The sequence below is a fragment of the Ammospiza nelsoni genome, chromosome 28 (assembly GCF_027579445.1).
Source record: "Ammospiza nelsoni isolate bAmmNel1 chromosome 28, bAmmNel1.pri, whole genome shotgun sequence".
NCBI classification, from domain to species: domain Eukaryota; kingdom Metazoa; phylum Chordata; class Aves; order Passeriformes; family Passerellidae; genus Ammospiza; species Ammospiza nelsoni.
The window spans coordinates 2430974-2447017 of record NC_080660.1 but is presented as its reverse complement, the minus strand read 5'-3'; the positions used below and the strand labels follow the sequence as shown (position 1 = coordinate 2447017).

At 41.9% G+C, this 16044-nt stretch overlaps 1 protein-coding gene across 2 annotated transcripts in view; it reads right to left on the bottom strand.

Moving 5' to 3' along the window:
- The window catches only part of LOC132084849 (GON-4-like protein), a 60277-nt gene that overhangs the window by 2975 nt on the left and 41258 nt on the right, over nt 1–16044 (bottom strand). Inside the window, exons 22-30 of one of the 2 annotated variants that reach the window (XM_059490112.1) lie at nt 15776–15957; nt 13526–13723; nt 11847–11990; nt 10363–10506; nt 10011–10130; nt 7965–8084; nt 4964–5171; nt 2275–2896; nt 176–278 (exon numbers count right to left, since the gene is read on the bottom strand). In XM_059490112.1, coding sequence (XP_059346095.1) covers nt 176–278; nt 2275–2896; nt 4964–5171; nt 7965–8084; nt 10011–10130; nt 10363–10506; nt 11847–11990; nt 13526–13723; nt 15776–15957 — 1841 coding nt within the window. The remainder of the gene's footprint in view (nt 1–175; nt 279–2274; nt 2897–4963; nt 5172–7964; nt 8085–10010; nt 10131–10362; nt 10507–11846; nt 11991–13525; nt 13724–15775; nt 15958–16044) is intronic. The other variant, XM_059490114.1, reaches the window with a different exon arrangement.

Here is a 16044-nt window from a genome sequence, read left to right as displayed (position 1 = left end):
ATGGTAACCCTGGCAGGACCAGGGCACAGAGGATTTTTGGCACCACTAAAACAGAGTTTGGTTTGGTTTTGATTTTTTTATTTGCAACTGAGATGATATTTTCATCAAACTGAAGTTTGGGAGATGGATGGGGCAGCACCCTGAGGTTCCCAGCCCTGTCCCACAGCAGCCTCACCTCACTGGCAGTTTTGTTGCCCAGTTTCTGGGAGATGGCGTGGAAGGTGTCCAGGTGGGCTCCCTTCTCCTGGCACATGGTGAGGATGACTCTGTCAGCCTCCCTGCAGAGCAAAACCCCTGTGAGAGCAGCCCAAAAACAGTGGGAGACTCAAACACCCCAGCTCTGATCCCAGCCCAGCAATCCCAGCTCAGCAATCCCAGTTCAGTTCCCAGCTCAGCAATCCCAGTTTAATTCCCAGCTCAGCAATCCCAGTTTAATTCCCAGCTCAACAATCCCAGCTCAGTTCCCATTTCAGCAATCCCAGTTTAATTCCCAGTTCAGCAATCCCAGTTTAATTCCCAGTTCAGTTCCCAGCTCAGCAATCCCAGTTTAATTCCCAGCTCAACAATCCCAGCTCAGTTTCAGTTCCCAGCTCAATTCCCAGTTCAGCAATCCCAGTTTAATTCCCAGTTCAGTTCCCAGTTCAGCAATCCCAGTTTAATTCCCAGTTCAGTTCCCAGTTCAGCAATCCCAGTTTAATTCCCAGTTCAGTTCCCAGCTCAGCAATCCCAGTTTAATTCCCAGCTCAACAATCCCAGCTCAGTTTCAGTTCCCAGCTCAATTCCCAGTTCAGCAATCCCAGTTTAATTCCCAGTTCAGCAATCCCAGTTTAATTCCCATTTTAGCAATCCCATTTCAGCAATCCCAGTTCAGCAATTCCAGTTTCATTCCCAGCTCAGCAATCCCAGCTCAGCAATCCCAGTTTAATTCCCAGTTCAATTCCCAGTTCAGCAATCCCAGCTCAGCACTCCCAGTTCAATTCCCAGTTCAATTCCCAGTTCAGCAATCCCTAACAAGGCTCCTCCTGCCACCCCCAACCCCCAGACCCTTCTCTAAGCTACCCTGGCTTCAATTTCTTGAAGGAGATTTTAAGAGAGGTTTTAAGGCTTTTTGAGGAACCTTTTGAGATGGTTTTAAGGTTTTTTCCCCAGTCTGAAGTGCTCCCTGCCAGGAGCAGCTCATGGGGCCAAGCATGGACTGAGCAAGGGAAGGGTCAGAAATCAGGGACACAAATTGAAAAGAAATGACCCAGCAAGAGCTGGAGGCAAACAGGGGGCACAGCAAGAGGAGCTCAGGCAGAATTACCTGGCCCAGATTGCTGAACTGGTCCCAGCTCAGCAATTCCAATTTAATTCCCAGTTCAGCACTCCCAGTTTAATTCCCAGTTCAATTCCCAGTTCAGCACTCCCAGTTTAATTCCAGTTCAGTTCCCAGTTCAGCAATCCCTAGCAAGGCTCCTCCTGCCACCCTCAACCCCAGGACCCTTCTCCAAGCAGAGCTCCTTTAGCCTGGCTTTAATTTTTTGAAGGAAGTTCTTAAGGTTTTTTGAGGAACCTTTTGAAAAGGTTTTTTTAAGTTTTTTTTTTTTTTCCCCATTCTGAAGTGCTCCCTGCCAGGAGCAGCTCATGGGGCCAAGCATGGACTGAGCAAGGGAAGGGTCAGAAATCAGGGACACAAAAATAAACGACCCAGCAAGAGCTGGAGCCAAAGAGTGGGCACAGCAAGAGGAGCTCAGGCAGAATTACCCGGCCCAGATTGCTGAACTGGTCCCAGCTCAGCAATTCCAGTTCAATTCCCAGTTCAGCAATCCCAGCTCAGCACTCCCAGTTCAATTCCCAGTTCAGCAATCCCAGTTTAATTCCCATTTTAGCAATCCCAGTTCAGCACTCCCAGTTTCATTCCCAGCTCAGCAATCCCAGCTCAGCACTCCCAGTTCAATTCCCAGTTCAGTTCCTATTTCAGCAATCCCTGAGCAAGGCTCCCCCTGCCACCCCCAACCCCAGGACCCTTCTCTAAGCCACCCTGGCTTTAATTTCTTGAAGGAGATTTTAAGAGAGGTTTTAAGGCTTTTTGAGGAACCTTTTGAGATGGTTTTCAGTTTTTTTCCCCAGTCTGAAGGGCTCCAATGAGAGCCCTGCCAGGAGCAGCTCATGGGGCCAAGCATGGACTGAGCAAATGGAAGGGTCAGAAATCAGGGACACAAACTGAAAAGAAATGACCCAGCAAGAGCTGGAGGCAAACAGGGGGCACAGCAAGAGGAGCTGAGGCAGAATTACCTGGTCCAGAGCACAACCTTCTCCCCAGTGGAGCTGACTTTGCTGTTCTTGGCACACACGGTGGCCTCTGTCACTCGCTGCTGCTCCTCCCTGTGCCCTGGGGCTGCTGCTCCTGCCCTGGGCTCCACCTGCTGCTGCTGCTGCTGCTGCCCCAGGGAGCTGCTGCCGGCACCTGACCTCGGCCTGGCCTCGGGAGCAGCTCCAGAGCCGCCTCTGGGCTGTGTGTCAGGGCAGCCTGAGCTGCTGCTCTGCTTGGCCTCAGCTCCTCCTGCTCCCTCGAGCTCTGTGGCACCCTCAGGAGCGAGGGCAGAGCCCCCATGGTCAGAGTGGAGCCCCCCAGGCTGGCAGGGATGGGGCCCTGGGGTCCACAGGTCCCTGCCCAGCCCCTGCGTGTCCCCCCCGGGCTGCTGCAGGGCCCCAGGGCGAGGGCAGCCTTTGGTTTCCTGAGGTAGTTTCAGAGCAGCTTTTGGTGGCTGTGCCCATCTGGGGTCACTGGCAGCAGAGTCTCTGTCCTTGGCAGCGCCCACAGCTGCACTGGAACCTTCTGGAAGCTGGGCATCAGCAGGGGCAGGCTTGGCACAAGGCCTGCTGGGGGCCAGCCTTCCTTCCAGCTGGGATCCTGCTGAGAAACACAAACGAGGTCACACAAGCTGGAAGGACGCTTCATTCCCTGACTTTTAAATACATTTTTATTTACAGGGCCCAATGCTGCACATGAGAACGGCCTGGGAGCAGCTCTGTGACTCCAGCTGTGCTTCAAAGAAAACAATATGCACCAATTTTCTGGCTGAAACCAACTGCTGGGTGAAGTGATGGAGAGTTCAAAAGTGCCTTGCCCAGAGCAAAACCCTCCAGTGAATATGCATTTATATTATATATATATATATATAGATATATAGTTAAATATATGCATTTATATTATATATATATTTTTTGATATATAGTTAAATATATGCATTTATATAATATATATATGTTGATATATAGTTAAATATATGCATTTATATTATATATATATATTGATATATAGTTAAATATATATATACTTACATATATATATATATATATATAATATATCTATAAATGGAGTACTCATTGTGAAAAGAGCTGAATATTCTCTAGGCAGGAAAGATTTTTTTAAGTTTAAAACATCCAGAGTGGAGGAACAAGAGAAAAAAAAAACTGAAAAGACAATTATTAGGAGTTCTCATTATATTCAATAAATATGCATTTATATATATATATATTTACATATATATAGTTCAATATATATATATATCTACATATATAGATAGATAGATATATAAAGATATATATACATAATATATCTATAAATGGAGTACTCATTGTGAAAAGAGCTGAATATTCTCTAGGCAGGAAAGATTGTTTTAAGTTTAAAACATCCAGAGTGGAGGAACAAGAGAAAATAAAGTGAAAAGACAATGATAGGAGTTCTCGTTATATTCAATAAATATGCAATTATATAATATATATATTTATTTACATATATATTTATGTATAGTTAAATATCTATATATTTACATATATAGATAGATATAGATATATATATAGATATATATGTATAATATATCTATAAATGGAGTAATCATAGTGAAAAGGGCAGAAAATTCTCTAGGCAGGAAAGGGTTTGTTGAATTTAGAGCATCCAGAGTGGAGGAACAAGGGAAAAAAAAAGTGAAAAGACAATGATTAGGAGTTCTCATTATATTCAATAAATGTGCATTTTAAATGTATTATATATCACATATACATATATGTGTGTGTGTGTATATAATATTTAAATATATATTATATATAATATATAAACATATCATATATAATAGAAATAGAACATAATGTATATTATATTGGTATATTATAGTATGGTATATTGTATTAGTACATTATAGTATATTGCATTGTGTTATATTATAGTATACTATATTAATGAAATATAATATAGATATAATATTAGTATATTATAGTATAATATAATTAGAATATATATAATATAATATTAGTTTATTATAGTATAGTATATTATATTAGTACATTATAGTATATTGTAGTGTGTTATAGTATACTATATATAATATAGTATAATATAGTATAGTATAGTATAGTATAATATAATATAATATAATATAATATAAGTATATTGTAGTATAGTATATTATATTAGTACATTATAGTATATGGTAGTGTGTTATAGTATACTATATATAATATAGTATAATATAGTATAGTATAATATAATATAATATAATATAATATAATATAATATAATATAATATAATATAATATAAGTATATTGTAGTATAGTATACTATATTAGTACATTATAGTATATTGTAGTGTGTTATAGTATACTATATATAATATAGTATAATATAATATAGTATAATATAATATAGTATAATATAATATAGTATAATATAGTGTAATATAATATAATATAATATAATATAATATAATATATATTAAATATAATATATATTAAGTATAATATAATATAATGTAATATATATTAAATATATATTAAATATAATATATATTAAGTATAATATAATATAATGTAATATATATTTAATATATAAACATAAATAAATAAAGAGCAGTGCCTGAGCCTGCCCTGGTCCATGAGCAGAGGCTCCCAGAGCTGCCAGCAGCAGGCAGGAGCTGCACACACCTGGGGACAGCGACTCCCCCCTCCTGGAGCCGGCCTTTGTCCTGCCCTGGGGCTCCTCTGCCTCCTCTCTGCTCTCCAGGCTTTCTTCTCCAGCTTCCCTGGGCATCCCAGGCTCCTTCCCCTCCGGCTGGGGACTGGATTCCCTCTGGGCAAGGCTGGCAGGAAGCTCCTGGCAATCTTTGTTTTTATAAAATTTGCCTTCACACACCTGCAAAGCAACCAGAGGCACCTTCACCCACAGGGCTGTCCTTCCCAGGCACACCTGTTCCTGCCAGGGGCTTCCCTTTGCCATTGTGTTTGCTTTAGAAATTATTATTTTATTATTATTATTATTACTACTACGACCAATATTACTACTATTACTACTAAACTAATATTACTACTATTACTAATATTACTATCACTATTATTATCATCATCATCATCATTATTCGTAGTAGTAGTAGTAGTAGTATCATTATCATTAATACCATTATTATTACATTTTAAACTTATTATCATTACCATTATTATAATTGTTATTAATACCATTATTATTGCTATTGTTGTTTTATTTTTATTAATTTATTATTGTTATCACTATCACTGTTATTACTGTTATTACTAACATATATTATTATATTTATTAATTATTGTTATTGCAATTATAAATATCATTATTATTAATACATTATTATTGTTATAGTCATTTTATTTTTATTATTGTCATTATTATAATCATCATAATTGTCATTAGTAGTATTATTATTGTCATTGTTATTTTATTTTTATTGATTATTAGTATAGTTTTTGTCATTAGAATTGTTATTAATACAATTACTATTATTGATATTATTTTATGTTTATTAATATTAATATCAACAATGATATTAATGATAATGTTAATAACAACAACAATAGTAATAATAATAATAATAACAATACAAATACTACTACTACTACTAATAATAATAATGGATCTTTTCTCATAGGAGATGGGAGAGGGCAGGGAGGTGCAGGCAGGGAGGCACCTCTGGATGGATCCCCCTGCTCACCTCTGGATTTGGGATCCCTCCCTCACCTCTGGATTTGGGATTCCTCCCTCACCTCTGGATTTGGGATTCCTCCCTCACCTCTGGATTTGGGATTCCCCTGCTCACCTCTGGATTTGGGATTCCCCTGCTCACCTCTGGATTTGGGATTCCCTCCCTCACCTCTGGATTTGGGATTCCCTCCCTCACCTCTGGATTTGGGATTCCCTCCCTCACCTCTGGATTTGGGATTCCTCCCTCACCTCTGGATGGATCCCCTTGCTCACCTCTGGATTTGGGATTCCCTTCCCCACCTCACCCAGAATTCGGGAGGCTGAAGGATCACCAGGACTCTCCTCACCTTTGGATGGATTCCTTTCCTCCCCCAGGATTTGGGAGGCTCAAGGATCACCAGGACTCCCCTGAACTTTAGATGGATTCCCTTCTTCACTTTTGGATGGATTCCCTTCCTCACCCAGAATTTGGGGGCTCCAGGATCCCCAGGACCCCTTCACCTTTGGATGGATTCCCTTCCTCCCCCAGGATTTGGGGGACATGAGGATCACCAGGACTCCCCTCAGCTTTGGATGGATTCCCTTGTCACTTTTAGATGGATTCCCTTCCTCACCTCTGGATGGATCCCCCTCCTCATCCAGGATTTGGGGGGCTCCAGGATCCCCAGGACTCTCCTCACCTCTGGATGGATCCCCTTCCTCCCCCCAGGATCTGGGGGACATGAGGATGAGCAGGAGGCTCAGGAGGACTCCCCTCAGCTTTGGATGGATTCCCTTCCTCACTTTTGGATGGATTCCCTTCCTCCCCCAGGGTTTGGGAAGCTTGAGAATCAGCAGAACCCCCTTATCTCTGGATGGATTCCCTTCCTCACACAGGATTTGGGGGACTCCAGGATCCCCAGGAATCCCCTCAGCTTTGGATGGATTCTCTTGCTCACTTTTGGATGGATTCCCCTCCTCACCCAGAATTTGGGGGCTCCAGGATCCCCAGGACCCCTTCACCTTTGGATGGATTCCCTTTGTCATCTCTGGATGGATTCCCCTCCTCATCCCCAGGATCACCAGGACTCCCCTCAGCTTTGGAGGGATTCTCTTGTCACTTTTGGTTGGATTCCCCTCCTCCCCCAGGATCTGGGGGCTCCAGGACTCCCAGGACTCCCCTCATCACTGTATGGATTCCCTTCCTCACCTCTGGATGGATTCCCTTCCTCCCCCAGGATTTGGGGGACATGAGGATCACCAGGACTCCTCTCAGCTTTGGATGGATTCCCTTCCTCACTTTTGGATGGATTCCCTTCCTCCCCCAGAATTTGGGAGGCTCAAGGATCAGAAGGAGGTTTATCTCTCACCTCTGGCTGGATTCCCCTCCTCACTTTTGGAAGGATTCCCTTCCTCCCCCAGGATTTGGGAAGCTCGAGGATCAGCACCTTTGGATGGATTCCCTTCCTCACCTCTGGATTTGGGATCCCCCTCCTCCCCCAGGATTTGGGGGCTCCAGGATCCCCAGGACCCCTTCACCTTTGGATGGATTCCTTTCCTCCCCCAGGATTTGGGGGACATGAGGATCACCAGGACTCCCCTCAGCTTTGGATGGATTCCCTTCCTCACTTTTGGATGGATTCCCTTCCTCACCTCTGGATGGATCCCCCTCCTCATCCAGGATTTGGGGGGCTCCAGGATCCCCAGGACTCTCCTCACCTCTGGATGGATTCCCTTCCTCCCCCAGGATTTGGGGGCTCCAGGATCCCCAGGACCCCTTCACCTTTGGATGGATTCCCTTGTCACTTTTAGATGGATTCCCTTCCTCACCTCTGGATGGATCCCCCTCCTCCCCCAGGATTTGGGGGGCTCCAGGATCCCCAGGCCTCCCCTCACCTCTGGATGGATTCCCTTGCTCACTTTTGGTTGGATCCCCCTCCTCCCCCAGGATTTGGGGGCTCCAGGACCCCCAGGACCCCTCCCTGGCCCCACACTGACCTTGCTGCCACAGTGGCTGCAGCTCCTCCTCTTGCTCTTCTTGAGCTTGGGGTCACTGCTGCCCTCATGGCAGGAGCAGGGGCAGGAACACTCCTTCAGCCCCTCCACCCACTCCACCTCCTGTGGACGGACAGACAGACAGACAGACAGACAGACAGACAAGGGACACGGGGGCTGAAGTGCTGCTGGCAAAGCCAAGCTCAACAGAAACATCCCCATCACCCCTTCCTCCACCTCTGCCACACCCTCACTAACACAATTCAACCCCAATTTCATCCAAACTTCATTTGTTCAGAGGTGAGAAATATCAGGGAAATACCCCAGGCCAAATTTAATCCAAATTTAATCCCAATTTAATCTGCTCAGAGATGAGAAATACCAGGGAAATGCCCCAGCCCCAATTTAATCCAAATTAAATTTGCTCAGAGGTGAGAAATACCAGGGAAATACCCCAGACCCAATTTAATCCAAATTTAATCTCAATTTCATTTGCTCAAAAATGAGAAATACCAGAGAGATGCCCCAGACCCAATTTAATCCAAATTTAATCCCAATTTGCTCAGAGGTGAGAAATACCAGGGAAATACCCCAGGCCAAATTTAATCCAAATTTCATCCCAATTTCATTTGCTCACAGGTGAGAAACACCAGGGAAATACCCCAGGCTCAATTTATTCCCAATTTAACCCAAATTTAATCCAAATTTAATTTGCTCAAAGATGAGAAATACCAAGGAAATACCCCAGGCCCAATTTAATCCCAATTTCATTTGCTCACAGATGAGAAATACCAGGGAGATGCCCCAGCCCCAATTTAACCCCAGTTTAATCCAAACTTAATTTGCTCAGAGGTGAGAAATACCAGGGAAATACCCCAGCCCCAATTTAATCCAAATTTCATCCAAATTTCATTTGCTCAGAGGTAAGAAATAACAGGGACGTGCCCCAGGCCCAATTTAATCCCCATTTAACCCAAATTTAATCCAAATTTAATTTGCTCAAAGATGAGAAATACCAGGGAGATGCCCCAGCCCCAATTTAATCCCAATTCAACCCCAATTTAATCCAAATTTTTAATTTGCTCAGAGGTGAGAAATACCAGGGAAATACCCCAGGCCAAATTTAATCCAAATTGAATCTCAATTTAATTTGCTCACAGGTGAGAAACACCAGGGAAATACCCCAGGCTCAATTTATTCCCAATTTAATCTGCTCAGAGGTGAGAAATAGCAGGGAAATACCCCAGGGCAAATTTAATCCCTTTTTCATCCTAATTTAATATCAATTTAATCTTGTCACATATAAGAAATAACAGGGAAATAGCCCAGGCCCAATTTAATCCAAATTTCATCCTAATTTAATCTCAATTTAATTTGCTCACAGATTAGAAATAACAGGGAGATGCCCCAGACCCAATTTAATCCAAATTTAATCCCAATTTGCTCAGAGGTGAGAAATACCAGGGAAATACCCCAGGCCCAATTAAATCCAAATTTCATCCAAATTTCATTTGCTCAGAGGCAAGAAATAACAGGGACGTGCCCCAGCCCCAATTTAATCCCAATTTAACCCAAATTTAATCCAAATTTAATTTGCTCAAAGATGAGAAATACCAAGGAAATACCCCAGGCCCAATTTAATCCCAATTTCATTTGCTCACAGATGAGAAATACCAGGGAGATGCCCCAGCCCCAATTTAATCCCAATTCAACCCCAATTTAATCCAAATTTTTAATTTGCTCAGAGGTGAGAAATACCAGGGAAATACCCCAGGTCCAATTTAATCCAAATTTAATTTGCTCAGAGGTGAGAAATACCAGGGAAATACGGGAAATACCCCAGGCCCAATTTAATCCAAATTTAATCTCAATTTAATTTGCTCAGAGGTGAGAAATACCAGGGAAATACCCCAGGCTCAATTTAATCCAAATTTAATCTCAATTTAATTTGCTCAGAGGTGAGAAATACCCGGGAAATACCCCAGCCCCAATTCAATCCCAGTTTAACCCCAATTTAATCTGCTCAGAGATGAGATGCCCCAGCCCCACCTTGTCGTGGTGTTGGCCTCCAATCTCCTTCCTCTTCTTGTTCCTGCTGGCTCCATGAATTTTGGGGGGCTCCTCCTCCTCCTCCACATCAGGCAGAGACACCTCCTCAAAGCCATCAAACTGCAGCACAACAAACCCACAACAGCTGCTCTCAGCTCACCCCAATTTTCGTTTTTCCCCGCCCAGAAAACAAAAATTTTTTTTTTTTTTTTTTTTTTTGCTGTTCCAAACTTTGAAGGGTTTGCTTCAGTGCTTCTAGAACCGCACCCTCTAATTGAGTTGTTTCAGCTTAGATATGATTCTTATCTCTGTTTTTATCATTTTTGGGGTTTGGGGAGGAGATTTGGAGCACCTCATATTCCTTCTCCTCTGTCCAGTTGATCTCCTCAAAGTCTCCCATGCGGCTGGCAGAGGGACGGAGGTGGTCAAAGAAAACTGAGAACTCATCCTGCAGGTGGTCATGGCCCTTCAGCAGCTGCCACATCTGGGTCTTCAGCTGGAAAAATGGGAAAAATGCAGAAAAATCATCCCAAGCTCATCTCCTTGTGCTGCTGAGAGCAAGGGGAGCAGCAGGGATCGTCACAGAGCCAGCGTGGAAGGTGGGGAGGGAACAAATTCCGGGGTGTTCTGAGATCATTCCACACCCAGCTGTCAAATTGGCCTGGAAATTAGGTCAAATTAGCCTGGGAATTGTCAAATTAGCCTGGAAATCGTCAAATTAGCCTGGAAATTAAGTCAAATTAGCCTGGAAATTAAGTCAAATCAGCCTGGAAATATCCCTCCAGAATTCCAGACAGACTTTTCTAAGTCTCAACCGCAAGGTGGAGGTGGGAGAGAAGAAACAGACTGAGAGTTTTCTCTCCAATTCCCCTTAAATCCAAGGCCAGGTTGGATGGGAACTGGAGAAACCAACTGGTGGGAAGTGTCCCTGGAGGTGGAATGAGATGGGTTTTAAGGTCCTTCCCAACTCAAAGAATTTTGTGATCAATCAATCAATCAATCAATCAATCCATGAATTTGAGCTGTGAGCCCAGGCAGACTCTGTAGATGACACAGAGAATTGGAGAAGCCAACTGGTGGGAAATGTCCCTGGGGGTGGAATGAGATGGGCTCTAAGCTCCTTCTCAACCCAAATCATTCTGTGATCAATCAATCCATCCATCCATCCATGAATTTGAGCTGTGAGCCCAGGCAGACTCTGCAGATGACACAAAGCCTCAGAGAAGCTTTGGGAGAGAAGAAACACAGACTGAGAGTTTTCTCTCCAATTCCCCCTGAATCCAAGGCCAGGAATTGGAGAAACCAGCTGGTGGGAAGTGTCCCTGGGGGTGGAACGAGATGGGCTCTAAGGTCCTTCCCAATACAAATCACTTTGTGATCAATCAATCAATCAATCAATCAATCAATGAATTTGAGCTGTGAGCCCAGGCAGACTCTGTAGATGACACAGAGAATTGGAGAAACCAACTGGTGGGAAGTGTCCCTGGAGGTGGAATGAGATGGGTTTTAAGGTCCTTCCCAACTCAAAGAATTTTGTGATCAATCAATCAATCAATCCATCCATCCATCCATGAATTTGAGCTGTGAGCCCAGGCAGACTCTGTAGATGACACAGAGAACTGGAGAAACCAACTGGTGGGAAATGTCCCTGGGGGTGGAATGAGGTGGGCTCTAAGCTCCTCCCCAATACAAATCATTTTGTGATCAATCAATCAATCAATCAATCAAGCCATGAATCTGACCACGAATGGAGGATGTGCTGGGCCAGCTGCCCAGCTCTCCAGGAGTTCAGGGCCAGGGATGGGGCTGGCTGGCAGACAAGGGCTCCCTGCTCACCTCTGCGATCTCCTGGGGCACGCAGTCCGCACAGCTCTGCAGCACTTTGATGATCTTCTGGTGGTGGGCAGGATTCTCAGCAAAGCAGATCTCCAGCTGCCTGAGGAACTTCCTGCTCTTCTCAAAGGCCTGCTGCTCCTCAAACTGGCCACAAGAAAAAAGATTCACCCTCGTGTTCAAGCACATATTGCCAAGCATCTGGAATTGACTTCAACAAATGAAATTCCTGTCCTGGGCTTTGTTTCCCATTGTGTTGATGCCTTTCACAAAAGGCACCACTTGGAATAATCAACAATATTGATAGCATATATATATAATAGCATCCCTATAATAAATAAATAAATAAATAAATAAAGTAATGTAATATAATATAATGTACTTCTATATAATATACTTCTATATAATATAATATGATATAATATGATATAATATAATATAATATAATATAATATAATATAATATAATATAATATAATATAATTCTATATATTATATATTATATACTATGCCATATAAAATAATAAAGTATAAATATATAATAGTTACATGTTATATTATGTTATATTGATTATATAATGTATAATAATATATATAATAATTGTCATATAAAGTATAATTGCATATTATATTATATTATATTATATTATATTATATTATATTATATTTCTATATAATATACTTCTATATAATATAATACAATTCTATATATTATACATTATACATTATATATTATATATTACATATTATATATTATATATTATATATTATATATTATGCCATATAAAATCATAAAGTATAAATATGTAATAGTTACATGTTATGTTATATTGATTATATAATGTATAATAATATATATAATAATTGTCATATAAAGTATAATTGCATATTATATTATATTATATTATATTATATTATATTATACTTCTATATAATATACTTCTATATAATATAATACAATTCTATATATTATACATTATACATTATATATTACATATTATATATTATATACTATGCCATATAAAATCATAAAGTATAAATATATAATAGTTACATGTTATATTATGTTATATTGATTATATAATGTATAATAATATATATAATTGTCATCTAAAGTATAATTGCATATGATATGATATGATATGATATATGATATGATATGATATGATATGATATGATATGATATGATATTATAGCATCCCTAGTTGCTCAAACAGTCAGGGTGTTTATAAACCTTTTTTGCTCTGTCTACAGAACCACAGCCTAAAGATTATTGTGCAAAAAGATTTTCTTTCTGGTGGTTTACAGCCTCTAACTTTCACTGAGTTATAAAGTTTGGCTTTGCACATAAATCAGGGAAATTCAGCAAGGATGGAAGAGGTGAAACCTCAATCCTACAGCCTGCAAAGTGGGAGGGAGATTTGGAGACAAGGGAGTCACTGCTTGCTTTATCTGCAGCCAAATGGGAAAGGCTGATCCTCCACAACCACACTGAGCAGGAGATTCATAAAAAACCCCAAAAACTTCCCAATTCTCACTCATAAAAGCACCAAGGCAAATCTGCAGCAAGGCAAAATTACCAATTTTGCTGCTTTTCTTGCCTTAGGAAGAACTCTTTATCTTTCCACTCCCACAAACTTTTCCATCACTTCAAACCTGACCTCCTCCTCTCACCCCACCTACCAGCCCACACTCCAAAGCCTGCTCTGGCAGGAGAAAAGCAGCAAAATCCGTGAGCAGCTGTGGCCAGTCGTGCAGCAGCTTCTGCAGGGTGCAGTACAGATCCACGGCCGTCCGTCTGTCCGCGCCGATCTCGAACTCGTAGATGACGCGCAGGAAATCTTCGTATTTCCCCGGGATGTGCTGCAGGGTCTCACGGACCTGGGGAGGGGCGTTGGGGACACCCAGGAGGAGAAATGAACTTATCACAGAGTGTTTTGTGTGGGAGGGATGGTAAAAATCCTTCCAAGGCCGCGTTGTGGGCACTTCGCACCATGCCAAGCTCTGTCCAGTCTTGCCACGGTCTCACCACCCTCCCAGGGAGGAATTTCTCCCTAAATTCTTTTAATCTATTAATATTTGGTCTCCTCTACTCAGAATTTACACATTTTTGCAATTTTGTTGAAGCAAACAAGTTATTTCCTGAAGATGAACCAAAGCTGCTCATCCCAGTGCAGACTGGGGAGGTCAGAAATTCAGAATTTTCTGCTGTGGATTGAGCACCCTCAGCCCCTGAGTCCTTCACTTCCAGCTCCCACTCTTAAGAAAGGAGGAGGAAAAACAACAGCAGGAAATCAGCAGGAATCTGCTGAAATTTAATTTTAGAATTTTAAGCAGCTCTGGAGGGGTTTGAGTTCTGTTCCTTAACAAAATCCTTGAGCTGGGCAGGTGCTGATCAGTGAAGTCGGCTGTGAGGAAGCTGCTGAAGGATATTAAACAAAAAAAACTTTATTATTTGTTTTATTTATATTATTTATAATTATTTATAATTATATTTGTTTGATTGATATTATTTATAAAACTTTGTTATTTCTAAGGAGATAATGGAAAAACTGACTTGGCTTGCAACAGAGAGCCAAGTTCAAACCAAGAAGAGAATTCCCAGGGAGAGAACTCTGAGCCTGAGGAAGAGGAGGAGCTGCTCTCCTCTCAAGAAAGGAACACTTTGGGAAGTGAAGCACCGCATGTAGGAATAAATAACACCACCCCAGGCAGACCCAGCAGTTCTGTGGCAGAAAACCCCAAATTTCTGACGTTTTGTAGCAGAACACCCCAAATTTTTCATGTTCTGAGGCAGAACACCCCAAATTTTTCATACTCTGAGGCAGAACACCCCAAATTTGCATGTTCTGAGGCAGAAACCCCTGAATTTTCTGATGCTCTGTGGCAGAAAACCCCAAATTTCTGATGTTCTGTGGCAGAAAACCCCAAATTTCTGATGTTCTCTGGCAGAAAACCCCACATTTCTGATGCTCTGTGGCAGAAAACCCCAAATTTTACACGTTCTGTGACAGAACACCCCCCAGTTTCTGATGTTGTTTGGTAAAAACCCCAAATTTCTGATGTTCTGCGACCGAACGCCCCCAAATTTCTGACATTCTGCGGCAGAAAACCCGAAATTTCTGATGTTCTGTGGCAAATTTCTGACGTTGTGTTGCAGAAAACACCAAATTTGGGATGTTCTGTGGTAGAAACTCCAAATTTCCGATGTTTTGTGGCAGAAACCCCCAAATTTCTGATCTTCTGTGGTAAAAACCCCCAAATTTCTGACGTTTTGTGGCAAATTTCGGACGTTCTGAGGCAGAACACCTCAAATTTCTGATATTCTGTGGCCAATTTCTGATGTTCTATGGCAGAACACCCCAAACTTCTGACATTCTGTGGTAAAAACCTCCAAATTTGGGATATTTTGTGGCAGAAACCCCCAAATTTCTGACATTCTGTGGCAGAAAACCCCAAATTTCTAATGTTCTGTGGCAAATTTTTGATGTTCTCAGGCAGAAAACCCCAAATTTCTGAAGTTCTGTGGTAGAAAACCCCAAAATTCTGATGTTTTGTGGCAGATTTTTGATATTCTGTGGCAGAACACCCCAAATTTGGGATGTTCTGTGGTAGAAACTCCAAATTTCTGATGTTTTGTGGCAAATTTCTGATGTTTTGTGGCAGAAAACCCCAAATTTTTCATGTTCTGAGGCAGAACACCCCAAATGTCTGATAGTCTGTGGGAAATTTCTGATCTTCTGTGGTAAAAAACCCCAAATTTCTGACGTTCTGAGGCAAATTTCTGACGTTCTGTGGCAGAAAACCCCCAAATTTCTGACGTTCTGTGGTAAAAAACCCCAAAGTTTTGATGTTCTGTGGCAGAAAACTCCCAAATTTGGGATATTTTGTGGTAAAAAACCCCAAATTTGTGATGTTTTTGGGCTGCCTTACCCTGGTGAGGTAGGCCTGGGCGAAGGCCAGGTCCTTCTGCTCCCTCAGGGGGTCCCTGTCCAGGATGTCCTCGTCGTAGAGCAGCAGCAGCTTGGCCGTGTCCTTGCTGCCCCGAGCTCTGCCCCTCCTGCTCCTGCTCCTCAGGGAGCTCCTGCTCCTCCCCGGGGCCTTCAGGGCCTCTCCTGGGGAGGATTCAACAGAAATTGTTAAATTTGTGCAAAATATATGTTTTCTGTGCTGCCTGGAAGGGGAGGAGAAATCTACGTCCC